Source organism: Callithrix jacchus, chromosome 8 (genome assembly GCF_049354715.1).
Source record: "Callithrix jacchus isolate 240 chromosome 8, calJac240_pri, whole genome shotgun sequence".
In the NCBI taxonomy this organism is placed as follows: domain Eukaryota; kingdom Metazoa; phylum Chordata; class Mammalia; order Primates; family Cebidae; genus Callithrix; species Callithrix jacchus.
This window is the reverse complement of record NC_133509.1, coordinates 24,162,930-24,177,813: the sequence shown is the minus strand read 5'-3', so window position 1 is coordinate 24,177,813 and position 14,884 is coordinate 24,162,930. Positions and strand designations below refer to the sequence as shown.

The window sequence follows — 14,884 nt, the reverse complement described above, 5'->3', positions numbered from 1 at the left end:
AGGAATAAATTAACCCAGGGAGGTGAAAGACCTCTACAATAAGAATTACAAAACAATGTTGAAAGAAATCAGAGATCACACAAACAAATGGAAAAATAGACCATGCTCATGAATAGAAAGAATCAATACTGTTAAAATTACTATACTGCCCAAAGCAATTCACAGATTCAATACCAAGCTACCAACTACCAATTCTAAACTACCAATGCCAATTCCTAAAAAACTACCAATGTCATTTTTCACAGAATTCAAAAAAACTGTTCTAAAATTCATATGGAACCAAAATAGAGCCCCAATAGCCAAAGAGATCCTAAGTGAAAAGAACAAAGCTGGAGGCAGAATACCACTCCATTTCAAACCATACGACAAGGCTACAGTAACCAAAATAGCATGGTACAAAAATTAGATACACAGAACAATGAAACTTGTTAGGGAACCCAGAAATAAAGCCACACACCTACAATCACCAGATCTTTAACAAGTCAACAATAACAAGCAATGGATAAAGGACTCCGTATTCAATAAATGGTGCTAGGATAACTAGCTAGCCACATGCAGAAGACTGAAACTGAACTATTTCCTTTCATCATATGTAAAAATCAACTCAAAATCGATTTAAAAAGTAATTATAAAGCCTCAAACTATAAAAACCATAGAAGAAAACTTAAAAGGCATCATTCTGGATATATGCCTTGGCAACAATTTCATAACAAAGTCCCCAAAAGCAATGGTAACAAAAACAAAAATAGACAAGTGGGACATAATTAAACTAAATATTTTCTGTACAGCAAAGGAAACAATTAACAAAGTAAACAGACTACCCATGAAATAGGAAAAAATTACTCACCAACTATGCATCTGACAAAGATCCAATATCTAGAATCTATAAGGAACTTAAGCAAAAAACAAACAGCCCCAATTAAAAAATGGGCAAAGGACATGAACAGACACTTCTCAAACAAAGACACACACACAGCCAAAAAGCATATGTAAAAATGCTGTATTAGTCTGTTCTCACACTCCTAATAGAGATATACTTGAAATTGGGTAATTTATAAAGCAAAGAGGTTTAACTGACTCACAGTTCAGCATAACTGGGGAGGCCTCAGGAAACTTACAATCACAGTGGAAGGGGAAGCAAACACATCCTTCTTCACGTGGTGGCAGCAAGGAAAAGAGCTGAGCAAAAGGGAGAAGTCCCCTTATAAAACTATCAGATCTCATGAGAATTCACTCAGTATCAGGAGAACAACATGAGGGTAACCACTCCTGTGACTAAATTACCTCCCACCAGCTCCCTCCCATGACATGTGGGGATTATAAGAACTACAATTTAAGATGAGATTTGAGTGGGGACAGATCCAAATCACGTCAAATGCTTAACATGACTAATCACCAGACAAATGCAAATCAAAACCACAATGAGATACCATCTCACATCAGTCAGAAAAATCAAACAACCCCATTTAAAACTGGGCAAAGTACATGAACAGACATGTTTCAAAAGAATACATATACAAGCATATGAAAAAAAATACTCAACATCACTAATCATTAGAGAAATGCAAATCAAAACCACACTGAGATACCAGACAGAATGGCTATTATTTAAAAGTTAAAAACAGATGCTGGCAAGGTTGTAGAGAAAAGGAAATGCTTATACACTGCTGGTGGGAATGTAAATTAGTTCAGCCACTGTGGAAAGCAGATTGAAGATTTCTCAAAGAACTGAAAACAGAACTACCATTTGACCTAGTAATCCCATTATTGGGTATATGCCCAAAGGAATATAAACTGCTCTACCAAAAGGATATAGGTACACATATGTTCACTATAGCACTACTCACAATAGCAAAACATGGAATCAACCTAGATGCCCATCAATGGTAGACTGGACAAAGAAAATGTGGTACATATATGCCATGGAATACTATGCAGACATAGGAAAAAACAAGATCATGTGCTTTTCAGGAACACAGATGCAGCTGGAGTTATTATCCTAAGCAAACTAATGCAGTAATAGAAAACCAAATACCAAGTTCTCTGTTATAAATGGGAGCTAAAGATTGAGTACACACAGAAACACACATGGGAATAAGAGACACGGGCCCAACTCCATCAGAGTTTTACATATACTCACCTAGCCGAGTGTCCCCAGAGAAAGCTCCTATGACATCTTCATTGATGCCTATGCTCCTTCCCTCACATAGATCATCAGATACACTCGGGTCTTCTTTACTTGATCACCGAGACCTTCTTTCAAGGCATACTGTCCAAGAGCCCCTTTAAGCCCAGCTGGCACAGGCTACTCCAGCAAGTCTATTGTGCTAAGAAATCTGTAAGCCAGATGCAGGTGCCAGCCTCTGTATCCAAAGGTGCCCCCACACCTCCAGAGACACACACATCTCGTTCCCTCCAGATTGAAATGGGAAACAAGGAAAGGAAAGGAAAGTGTATTCCCAGCATGTTTTCCCCTAGACTCATTCAGTACATTCCAGAGACACCAAAATCTGTCCACACAGCAAACATTCAACCAGAGAAGAAGATGCCAATCTCCCCTTCTGGCAGCCACACCCACAAACTTCACAACCAACTCTTTCAACCCTTACCTCAAAATTTTGTGAGAACAAATGAGGGGATGGCCACCATTTCATTAACTATGTACATTCCAAAAAACAATTCCCCCAGCCCACTCTAGCCTCCTTTGTAAGAGAGCATGGGAAATGTAGGGGTGATGCTTAGAGTGGAGTTTTCCAGTTCTTAGCAATTTATGTAGTAAAGTAGCTGATGTCATAAATAGGCACAATCTTCAAACTCAAAAAATGGGGAATTTAGCTTCTTTTGATTACAAAGTTACCATCTAGTCAGAAATCCTGGGCACACAGGAAAGATACTTTTCACATCATGCTATATTACAATGTGAATTACATAATGTTAACTGCATTTTACACATAAGACAGAGAACTGAACTGTGGCTATTTAACCAAGGCTAAAACATAAAAATCACAAATAGGAATAAATCCTTCAATGCATCAACAAAACAATGGTTGAATCCACTTACAAAATGAGGAAGAATTATTGAGTCATGTATCTCGTAAAGACACTAACCAAATGAGATCGTGGATGGCAGGGCTTTCGTAGTGAGTATAAAGCAAAACAAAACAAGAAAACTAGTTAGTAGATACCCAGCATGTGCTTAGACCAAATGTTAAATTGTGTCTTTTCAGATCACCACCTGTAAGTATGGATGAGGAGAAGAACAGAATATATAAATAACGTTTAAACTGCTGGTTTCCCAGCATAAGCCTTGCAGCATCTTGGCACAGTACAGAAAACACATCTCCATTCCTCTCACTTTGTCAAAACTTTCTCAATTCTTTTAAATCTACAACTTACACAAAAAAAATTTCTATTGCTATTAAGCCTTTATAAAGCTTCGAATAAGTGACAGAACCAAAAATAAAAGCCACACTTTCTTGCAGCCAATTCTAGCTTTCTAAAACACAGTCATGTTAGAGACACGTGCAAGAGTTTTTGCTTATCATAAAAAGACATAAGTGCAATTGGTCAATCTCACTTTACTCTGAAGAAGTATATATATATATATATATATATATATATATTTTAAGCAAATTTGTTTCATCCGTCATTTGTTATTTTTAATCACAAAACCAAAGAAACTGCTGCTTTGATTAATTTCTAGGGGTAATCTAGAGATATTCTAGACCCACATGCTCAGTCTATGAAGTGTAACACAAAACTAAATCCAGTAGTGTCCTCTACCACAACATACTGACTCATTGAGCTCCAAGAATATGATTTTACCTAAAAATGTTTTTATTAAAACATAAAAAGTGACTGGGCATGGTGGCTCACACCTATAATCCCAGCACTTTGGGAGGTTGAGGTAGGAGGATTGCTTGAGCCCAGGAACTCAAGACAAGCCTGGGAAACACGGCAAGGCCTCATCTCTACAAAAAACTTTTAAAAATTAGCCAGGCATGGTGGCATATGCCTGTGGTCCCAGCTACTCAGGAGGCTGAGGCAGGAGGATCTCTTGAGCCCAGAAGGTCAAGGCTTCAGTGAGCCATGTTTGTACCACCACAGTCTAGCTTGGGTAACAGAAAAAGACCCTGTCTCAAAAAAAAAGAAAGTTTTTACATGCTGATAGTAACAATATTTAAGTGTAACAACCACATAACACATATTTAGATGTTTTCAACTACTGTTCATTTTGAAACCTGCTTTTAATAACTAATATTTTTAAGCTAGTCTAAAACCTATTTTAACTGTTTCCAATTTAAGAGGAAACATAGCTGCTGTCTCAACATGTAACTCTTCTGTGACCCCTCATATATTTCAAAGGTTAAATAATGAATTCCAGGGTTTTCAACCATGTTCACCATAAAAACAAAAGTTATCCCTTTAATAGTTCTATAAACATGTATCACTCTGGTCTTCCTCAAAATAGTTTTATTCAGTAAAAATAATATGGTATACAGTCTCTACTCACTAAAAGGCCAGGCTTTTTAGAGACACTCTACACCATGTGTCTGTTTAATATCCTGTTACAAACACAAGATTACCTAAAATTAGAAAACACACCTTACAATGACATCCCAATCCCACCCAGGATTGTTTATGGTTAGCCATCAATCTCACTTCTCCCTGACCAAAGTGAATTAGGAGAGTGATAAGTATCTCAATGGAAAGGGAGTAATGTCCAATTAAAGACATTAAACATGAAACCAAAGAATGTGAAGTCTCACTAGTGCCATCTACAGCACCACTGAAGAATACAGGTAAGGATTTTTAAAACAATGTGTATATATCCAACCCTTTAATTCCCTGTCCAAAACTATGTACCAAGACAGCTTTCTACCAAATCCTTCACAGAATATAAAATACATAATTAGTTAATACAAAAAAAATCTTCAAAATCAAGAAAATCTGAAGCATAATGCTGATGTTAGCATATGGATCAAAAGAACAATTTTTCATAAGAGGTAATGAAATGAAAAGCATATGGAATTTATTAAAACTAGAAAAAGTGAGATAAATGATCCAATCAGGGCCAGGTACGGTGCCTCACACCTGTAATCCCAGCACTCTGGGAGGCCGAGGTGGGTGGATCACTTAAGGTCAGGAGTTTGAGACCAGCCTGGCCAACACAGCAAAACCCCGTCTCTACTACAAGTACAAAAATTAGCCAGGTGTGGTGGCATCTGCCTGAAACCCCAGCTATTCAGGAGACTAAAGCAGGAGAATCACTGGGGAGGCAGAGACTGTAGTGAGCCAAGATCACGCCACTGCACTCTAGCCTGGGCAACAGAAAAAAAGAAAATGTTGGCCGGGCGCGGTGGCTCAGGCCTGTAATCCCAGCACTTTGGGAGGCCGAGGCGGGTGGATCACGAGGTCAAGATATCGAGACCATCTTGGTCAACATGGGGAATCCCCGTCTCTACTAAAGATACAAAAAATTAGCTGGGCATGGTGGCGCGTGCCTGTAATCCCAGCTACTCAGGAGGCTGAGGCAGGAGAACTGCCTGAACCCAGGAGGCGGAGGTTGCGGTGAGCCGAGATCGTGCCATTGCATTCCAGCCTGGGCAACAAGAGCGAAACTCCATCTCAAAAAAAAAAAAAAAAAGAAAATGTTTCTCTGTCTCAAAGAAAAAAAAAAAGATCAAGTCAGATGTAGTGCAAAAATTAAAGAATCTGAGTTCGAATGGATTACAATGCCTCAAAGCAAACCTTACCTTACATTCAACCACACTCTGATCTGATTCGCAAGTTACATAGATTTCATCTACTGCTCGGCGAAGATTATCAAAAAGAAATGCCCAGTATCGAGCTCTTAGATCAATTTTCCGAGGGTGCCTTGTTTTAGTGGGACTTTTATCAAAGTGCTTATCTCCAGCTGTAGATGATGTTATTTTACAGTCCACTGCAGTACTCTGGTGAAATAAAATAAAACATGAAAAGAAATAAATAAAAGGACTTCTAGGGATTGGATTTTCATATGAAGTACATTTTTAAAATACTTAAAAATAAGACATTCTTATTTTCTGCTTATATCACATGTGAGTTCATCAAAACAAGTTTCTCACCTTAAAAGGAACAGATTTATGAAGTCAACTTTTATTTCAGACATGTCTTAATGAAGATTGGGATGACTTTAACAGTGAAGAGAATGTCAGCAAAACTGGAGCATCCGGTTACTCATGATTTACTAGAATGTATACATGGCACATTTATATATATTCACAAATAATAATTGTATATATTGTTTTCATCTAGAAATGCCATGTATTACAGCTATGTTGTTATTTTATTTTCTTAAACTATTTTTCCTCTAAATGTAAAATTTAACATATAGACAAGAAATAACTTACTAGAGAAGAAAACAAAGAATAAAAGCAAGCTCCGGCTACAGCCAGAGCAGACTCACCAAAGAATGTAACTTTAGTGTTCTCACGACCCATTATTTCTTCACTTCCTGAGGCAGACTTTGAAAGTACAGAACTATAGTCTATACTTTTACAGAACGCACCACAGGATCATTCCACCAAAACCATAAGCATGCAATTTACTGATAATAAGACCTAAATTAAAAACTCAAACCTAAACTTTCTCACTAGAAATACAAAGGAGCTGCTTATCGCTATGTAGTTACTTAAACTAAAATAATAAAATAAAATAAATAATGTAATGAAATGAAATGCTAACTTATTACTACACTTAGACCAACAAACAATCTCACATCATTTGTTTGGGTTTTTCTTCTTTGTTCTTTTCTTTTTAATAGTAGAGCCCTAGAGTAGAGAATACACACACCCACACACATTCTCTCTCTCTCAAAAGTTCCAGATGAAGCTGCTCATCTTCCCTCTCCCTCTCTAGTTCCCCATCCAGACTATTGTTGGCATATACAGCAAATAAAAAATAGCAAATCCAGGCCCAAATATCAATGAAGATGGGAAAAGCCATCTCTTTGTCAAAACTAAAGCAATGAACTTTAAAGATATTTTCAACAGTCCACAAAACCTGTACCTCAATTGCTCTCCAAGTTCTTTCCAGCACTAAATGGTAAATGATTTAATTAGCATGGAAATATTCCCTTCTTGGACTAAACCAAATTCGAAATCCCTTTCAACTGGCATCTGTTCCAAAGCAAGGCTTTCTTCCATTATTTTTGCTGATAACTATGACAATAATAACAATATATACAGAACTATACAGCCAGTCCACCATAACCATGGGCTCAATATCCATGGATTCAATCAACTACAAATCAAAACTATTCCACAAATAAAAAGCATCATCTGTACTGAATATGTATGGACTTTTTTCCTGTCATTATTCCCTAAACAATATAGTATAACAACTATTTACATAACATTTACACTGCAGTAGGTATTATAAGCGATCTAAAGAGATTTAAAGTCTATGGGAAGATATGCATAGGTCATATGCAAATACTACACCATTTTATGTAAAGGACTTGAACATCCAAAGATTTTGATATCCATGGGAGATTGATACAGTTAGGCCTTCTGTCCCCACCCAAATCTCATCTTGAATTATAATTCAATTCTCCATAATCCCCACGTGTAAAGGAAGAGACCAAGTGGTAACCGAATCATGGAGGTGGTTTTCCCCATCTTGTTCTCATGATAGTGAGTTCTCACAAGATCTGATGGATTTTTTTAAGGTGCTCTTCCCTGCTTCGCTCAGCAGTTCTTCCTGCCACCTTGTGAAGAAGGTGGCAACCCTTGCCCTTGCTGTCTCCAGGCTCAAAAGAATCTGTGGGAGACCAGGGGCTGGTCCACACCCCCAGCATAGAGCAACCACCTCACAGAAAGGCAGCTGTACTGTTCATGCAGATCCCAGATCTCACTTCTCCTCATGGGGCACGGCCACCTGACCTGGGACTCCAGCACAACCACCCTGCCCCCACCTGATCACTGCAAGCAGAGACAGCCCAGCATTTCTCCAAAGAGGAAATCCCAGAGTCAAGCCACAACCTCCCCACCACTATAGTTGGAGTGGTACAGCCCCAACAGCCCTTGGACTGGGGGGTAAAAAAGGGCCTACATGGCACCTCTAGCACACCACAGCCACCATAGAGAGAGGAGTGCAGCCTCTCTTCCCTAGGACCCCAACACCCCCACTCTTCACTAGTCAAGGCCCATGGCTCTTGAATGCAGAACAGTCACCCCAGTCACAGCTGAGCATACACACTGGTAGTGACATGGAGTTTCCCTGGGAAGAGGCTCCCAAAGGCATATGACAGCACCTCTGCCAGTGCCACAGTAATGGTGCTATCCCTGCTGCCCCTGGTCTGGGACAGAAACAAAGAGGCTGAGGGCTACACCCAAGCTTACAGTAGTACATCATAGCCACCATATGGAGAAGAGACCAACCTCTTCTCCCTGTGAGCCTTCAACAAGAGGCTCCCCAACAAGTGGAACCCCAAGGTCATGCCAGCAGTGCAGCTGCCCCATCCCACTGGCTAAACACCCTCAGTAACAGTGGCTTCACATTTCTTGGAGGTGGAGCCCCTGGGAGCAACCAAAAGCCTCTCTGCCACTACCTCTGCCATGGAACAGTCCTTGCTATCCTCAGACTAACAAAGGACCAAACACCCAAAGTGCCTTATCCACACCTTCGACAAACTGCTGCAGTCAACACAAGGAGAGAAGGCCAGTCTGTCTCCCATGGGTCCCACCCACCCCCCTGCTCATCAACAGACAGGGAACTCCTAGCCTGGGCCCACAGCACAGACCCTTCACCCTGTGATGCCACTGCTAAAGTCTCTTCCTCTCCTGGCTCCAAGTTGGGGAGGAAACATAAACCCTGAGATCACCCCAGAGCTGCAATGGGCAGCCTGGGAGTGTCAAGTCACAATCTAAAGCAGTGGGAGAGGAGCCCACACTTTGAGAGCATTGAGAGAGAGCACAGTTACAACTGTGAGGAAACCACCCAACCAAGGAAGAACCTATCGACTGACCACCTATGCACCACCTACTGGATCACATCCCAAAGCTTCAACACCAAAAACACACTCCCATATTAGTTCTCACACTGCTACAAAGAAATACCCAAGACTGGATAACTTATAAAGGAAAGAGATTTAATTGACTCACAGTTTCACATGGCTGGAGAGACCTCAGGAAACTTACAATCATGGCAAAGGCAAAGGAGAAACAGGAAACTTCTTCACAGAGTGGCAGGACAGAGTGAGTGCCAGCAGGGGAAATGCCAGAGACTTATAAACCCATCAGGTCTCGTGAGAACCACTATCACAAGAACAGCATGGAAGAAACCACCACCACGATCCAATCACCTCCTCCTGGTCCTGCCCTCGACATATGGGAATTAGGGGGATTAAATTCAAGGTGAGATTTGGGTGGAAACACAGAGCCAAACCATATGGTTAACATACCCGTCCCCATGAAATCAAACAAAAGAAGTCAGCAACAAAGACCTTGCACAAAGCTTCGGTCCTGTGAAAACATCCAGAAAAGAAGTCTATTAACTCTACTCAAACTATACTACAGTTAAAGAAATGCCCACACTCAGAGAAAAGAAAGAACCAATGCAAGAACTCCAATAACTCAAATGACCAAAGTGTCATATGTCTTCAAATGACATTAGTTCTCCAATAAGGGTTTTTAACCAGGCTGAGCTGGCTGAAATGACAGAAATAGAATTCAGAATATGAATGGAGCCTGTAATCCCAGCACTTTGGGAGGCCAAGGGTGGTGGGTCATCCAAGGTCAGGAGTTCAAGACCAGCCTGGCCAACACAATGAAACCCATCTCTACAAAAAAACAAACATTAGCTGGGCATGATGGTGGGTGCCTGTAATCCCAGTTATTCGGGAGGTTGAGGTGGGAGAATCGCTTGAACCCAAGAGATGGAGGTTGCAGTGAGCAGAGATTGCGCAACTATATTACAGCCTGGGTGAAAGAGCAAGACTCTCTCAAAAAAAAAAAAAAGTGTCTGTGTGTGTGTAGGAACAAAGATCACTGAGATTCAGGAGAAGGACAAAACCCAATCCAAGGAAACTAAGAATCACAATAAAATACAGGAACTGAAAAATAAAATAGCCAGTATAAGAAAGAACCTAACAGATATGACAGGGCTAAAAAACACACTATGAGAATTTCACAATGTAATGACAAGTATTAACAGAATAGACCAAGCTGAGGAAAGAATCTCAGAACTTGAAGACTGAGTTTCTGAAATAAGACCAACAATAACAACAACAAAAAAAAGGAATGAACAAACCTCTAAGAAATATGGGATTATGTAAAGAGGTCAAATCTATTAATCACTGGCATCCCTGAAAAGAATGGGGAGAAAACAAACAACTCGAAAAAATACTTCAGAATAGTATCCATGAAAACTTTCCCAACCTTGATAGAAAGAGAGGCCAAAAATCAAATTCAGGAAATACAGAGAACCCTTGCAAGATTCTACACAAGAAGATCATCCCCCCCAAGACATATAATCATCAGATTTTCCAAGGTTGAAATGAAAGAAAAAATGTTAAAGGCAGCTTTAACAGAGAAAAAGGGCAGGTCACCTACAAAGGGAACCTCATAAAGCTAACAGCAGACTTCTCAACTACAAGCCAGAAGAGACTGAAGACCTATCTTCAACATTTTTAAAGAAAAAAAAATCTTCAACCAAGAATTTCATATCCAGTCAAACTAAGCTTCCTAAGCAAAGGAGAAATAAGATCCTTTTCAGATAAGCAAATGCTGAGTTTATGATGACCAGTCCTGACTTACAAGAGATCTTGAAAGCAGCACAATATATAGAAAGGAAGGACTGCTACCAACCAATTCAAAAACACAGACTAGGGACACTATAAAGTGACCACACAAACACACCAGCATAATAACTGGCTAACAACAACATGACAGGATCAAATCCACACATATCACTAACCTTGAATGTAAATGGGCTAAATGCCCCACTTAAAAGGCACAGAGTGGCAAGTTGAATAAAAAAGACCTAATGGTATGTTGTCTTCAAGGGACCCATATCACATATAAAGACACCCATAGGCTCAAAATAAAGGGATGGAGAGAAATTAACCAAGCAAATGCAGATCAGAAAAAAAGGAAGGGTCAATCCTAACTTCAGACAAAATAGACTTTGAGCCAACAAAGATCAAAAAAGACAAAAAAAAAGGGCATTATGTAATGATAAAGGATTCAATTCAACAAGACCTAACTATACTAAATATATATGCACCCAACCCAGGAGCACCCAGATTCATAAAGCAACTTCTTAAAGACCTACAAAGAGACTCCCACACAATAAGAGTGGAAGACCTCAATACTCCCCTGGCAGTATTAGATCATCGAGGCAAAAAATTAACAAAGCTATTCAGGACCTGAACTCAATATTGTACCAAATGGGTCTGACAGATCTCTACAGAACTCTACAGCCAAAAACAACAGACTATACATTATTCTCATTGCCACATGGCACATACTCTAAAATCAACTACATAATTGGGCATAAAACAATCCTCAGCAGATGCAAAAAGAACCGCAATCATAATACCAGAAAGAAATAAAGGCATCCAAATAGGAAGAGAGGAAGTCAAAATATCCATTTGCTGATGACTTCATTCTATGTACCTAGATTCTATGTATCTGTGTATAGCTTAGGGTTTTACATTTAAGTCTTTAATCCATCTTGAGTAGATTTTTGTATATGGTATAAGGAAGGGGCCTAGTTTCAATCTTCCACATATGGCTATCCAGTTATCTCGGCATCATTTATTGAATAGAGAGTTCTTTCCCAAAACACACTTTCAAACCATAATGTAATAAAAACAGAAGTCAAAACTAAGGAAATCACTCAAAACCATGCAATTACATGGAAATTCAACAAGAGGCTCTTGAAATAATTTGGGGTAAATAATGAAATGAAGGCAGAAATCAAGAAGTTCTTTGAAACTAATAAGAACAAAGACACAGACTCTCTGGGATGCAGCTAAGGTAGTGTTAGGAGGGAAATTCATAGCACTAAACACCCACACCAAAAAGTTCGCAAGATCTCAAATTAACAATCTAACATCACAACTAAGAGAATTACAGAAGCAAGAGCAAATCAACCCAAAACTAGCAGAAGACATGATAATAACCAAAATCAGAGATAAGCCAAAGGAAATCAAGACATGAAAAATCATTCAAAAGATTAATAAATCCAGGAGTTGGTTCTTTAAAAAAATTAATAAGATAGGCCACTAGCTAGACTAATAAAGAAGAGAAGAGAGAATATCCAAATAAACACAATTAGAAATGACAGAAGGGATATTACCACTGACCCTGCAGAAATAAAAATAACCATCAGAAACCAGTATGAACACCTCTATGCATACTAGAAAACCTAGAGGATACAGATAAATTCCTGGACACATACTCCCTCCCAAGACTGAACCTGAAACAAACTGATTCCCTAAATGGACCAATAATAAGCTCTGAAATGGAATCACTAATAAGTAGCCTATCAACCAAAAAAGGTCTACTACCAGAAGAATTCACAGCCAGATTCTATCAGATATACAAAGAAAAGCTGGTACCATTCCTATCAAAACTATTCCAAAAAATTGAGAAGAAAAGAACTCCTCCCCACCTCATTCTATGAAGCCAGTATCATCCTGATACCAAAATCTGGCAGAGACACAACATAAAAATAAACTTCAGGCCAGTATCTTTGATAAACATTGACTCAAAAATCCTCAACAAAATACTTGCAAACCAAATTCAGCAGCACATTAAAAAGCTAATCCACCATAATCAAGTAGGCTGCATCCCTGGGATGCAAGGTTACTTCAACATAGGCAAATCAATAAATATGATTCATCATATAATCAGAACTAAAGAAAAAAAACACATAGTTATCTCGATGTATGCAGAAAAAGCTTTCAATAAAATTCAACATATCATCATGTTAAAAACTCTCAATAAATTAAGTATTAAAGGAAGATACCTCAAAATAGTAAGAGTCATCTATGACAAAGCCACATTCAACACCATACTGAATGGGGAAAAGTGGTAAGAATTCCCCTTGAAAACTGGCCCAAGACAAAGATGCCCTCTCACACCACTCCTATTCAATGCAGTATTGGAAGTCCTGGCAAGAGCCATCAGGCAAGAGAAAGAAATAAAGGGCATCCACATAGGAAGTGAGGAAGTAAAAACATCCTTTTGATTACTGACTCTACTATCTAGAAAACCCACAGTCTCAGCACAAAAGTTCCTTTAGCTGATAAAGAACTTCAGCAAAGTTTCCGAATACAAAATCACTGTACAAAAATCATTAGCATTCTTATACACAACAACAGCCAAGCCAAGAGCCAAATCAGGAATCCGATCCAATTCAAAATTGTGACAAAAAAGAATAAAATACCTAGAAATATAGCTAACCAGGGAGGCGAAACATCACCACAAGAATTACAAAACACTGCTCAAAGAAATCAGAGATGATATAAACTCATGAAAAAACATCCCATGCTCATGAATAGGAAGAATCAATATCATTAAAATGGCCATACAGCACAAAACAATTTACAGATTCAATGCTATTCGTATCAAACTACCAATGACATTCTTCACAGAACGATAAAAAAAACTATTTAAAATTCATGTGGAACCAAAAAAAAAAGCCCAAATAGCCAAGGCAATCCTAAGTTTAAAAAAAAAAAAACCTTAGAGGCATCGACACTACCCAACTTCAAACTATAAGGCTACAGTAACCAAAACAGCATGTTACTGGTACAAAAACAGACACAAAAAACTGACACAGAGACCCCATAAATAAGGCCGCACCCCTACAACGATCTGATCTTTGACAAAGCTGACAAAAACAAGGTATAGGGAAAGGACTCTATTCAATAAATGGCTATCCCTTCTGCAAACAGGAAGCCATGTGCAGAAGACTGAAACACCATATACAAAAATCAACTCAAGATGGTAGACTTAAATGTAAAACCCAAAACTATAAAAACCCTGGAAAACAACCAGCAGTACCATCCTGGACATAGGAACATGCAAAGATTTCTTTACAAAGACACCAAAAGCAATTGACACAAAAGCAAAATTTGACATATGGGATCTAATTAAACTTAAGAGCTTCTGTATAGCCAAAAAAAAAGTAAACAACTTACAGAATGGGAGAAAATTTTTGTAAACTATGCATCTGACAAAGGTTTAACATCTGGCATCTCTAATAAATGTAAACAAATTTACAAGATAAAAACAAACAACCCTATTAAAAAGTAGGCAAAGAATTTGAACACTTTTCTTAAGAAGTCATACATGCTGGCAATAAGCATATGAAAAAAAGCTCATTATCACTGTTCAATAGAGAAATGGAAATCAAAATCAAAATGAGATACCATTTCATACCAGTCAGAATGGCTACCATTAAAAAGTCAAAAAATAACAGATCTTGGTGAGGTTGTGGAGATAAGAGAATACTTATACACTATTGCTGGGAGTGTAAATTAGTTCAGCCATCATGGAAAGCAGCATAGCAATTCCTCAAAGAGCTAAAAACAGAAATACAATTCAACTCAGCAATCCCATTACTGGGTATATACCCAGAGGAATATAAAGCATTCTACCATAAAGACACATGCACTCGAATGTTCACTGCAGCACTATTCACAGTAGCAAAGACATGGAATCAACCTAAATGCCCATCAGTGACAGACTGGATAAAGAAAATGTAGTACATATATACCATGGAATACTATGTAGCCATAAAAAAGAACAAGATTATGTATTTTGCTGGAACACAGATGGAGCTGGAGGCCATTATCCTCAGCAAACTATCACAGAAACAGAAAACCAAA

At 38.6% G+C, this 14,884-nt stretch overlaps 1 protein-coding gene across 50 annotated transcripts in view; it reads right to left on the bottom strand.

Moving 5' to 3' along the window:
• The window catches only part of SCAPER (S-phase cyclin A associated protein in the ER), a 550,606-nt gene that overhangs the window by 481,777 nt on the left and 53,945 nt on the right, over positions 1 to 14,884 (bottom strand). For 48 of the 50 annotated variants that reach the window (XM_078333930.1, XM_078333946.1, XM_078333966.1 and 45 more), the window contains one exon: positions 5,757 to 5,954. The exons of the other annotated variants lie outside the window; for them this stretch is intronic. In XM_078333930.1, the coding sequence (XP_078190056.1) occupies positions 5,757 to 5,954 (198 nt within the window). The remainder of the gene's footprint in view (positions 1 to 5,756; positions 5,955 to 14,884) is intronic. 50 annotated transcript variants of the gene reach the window in all.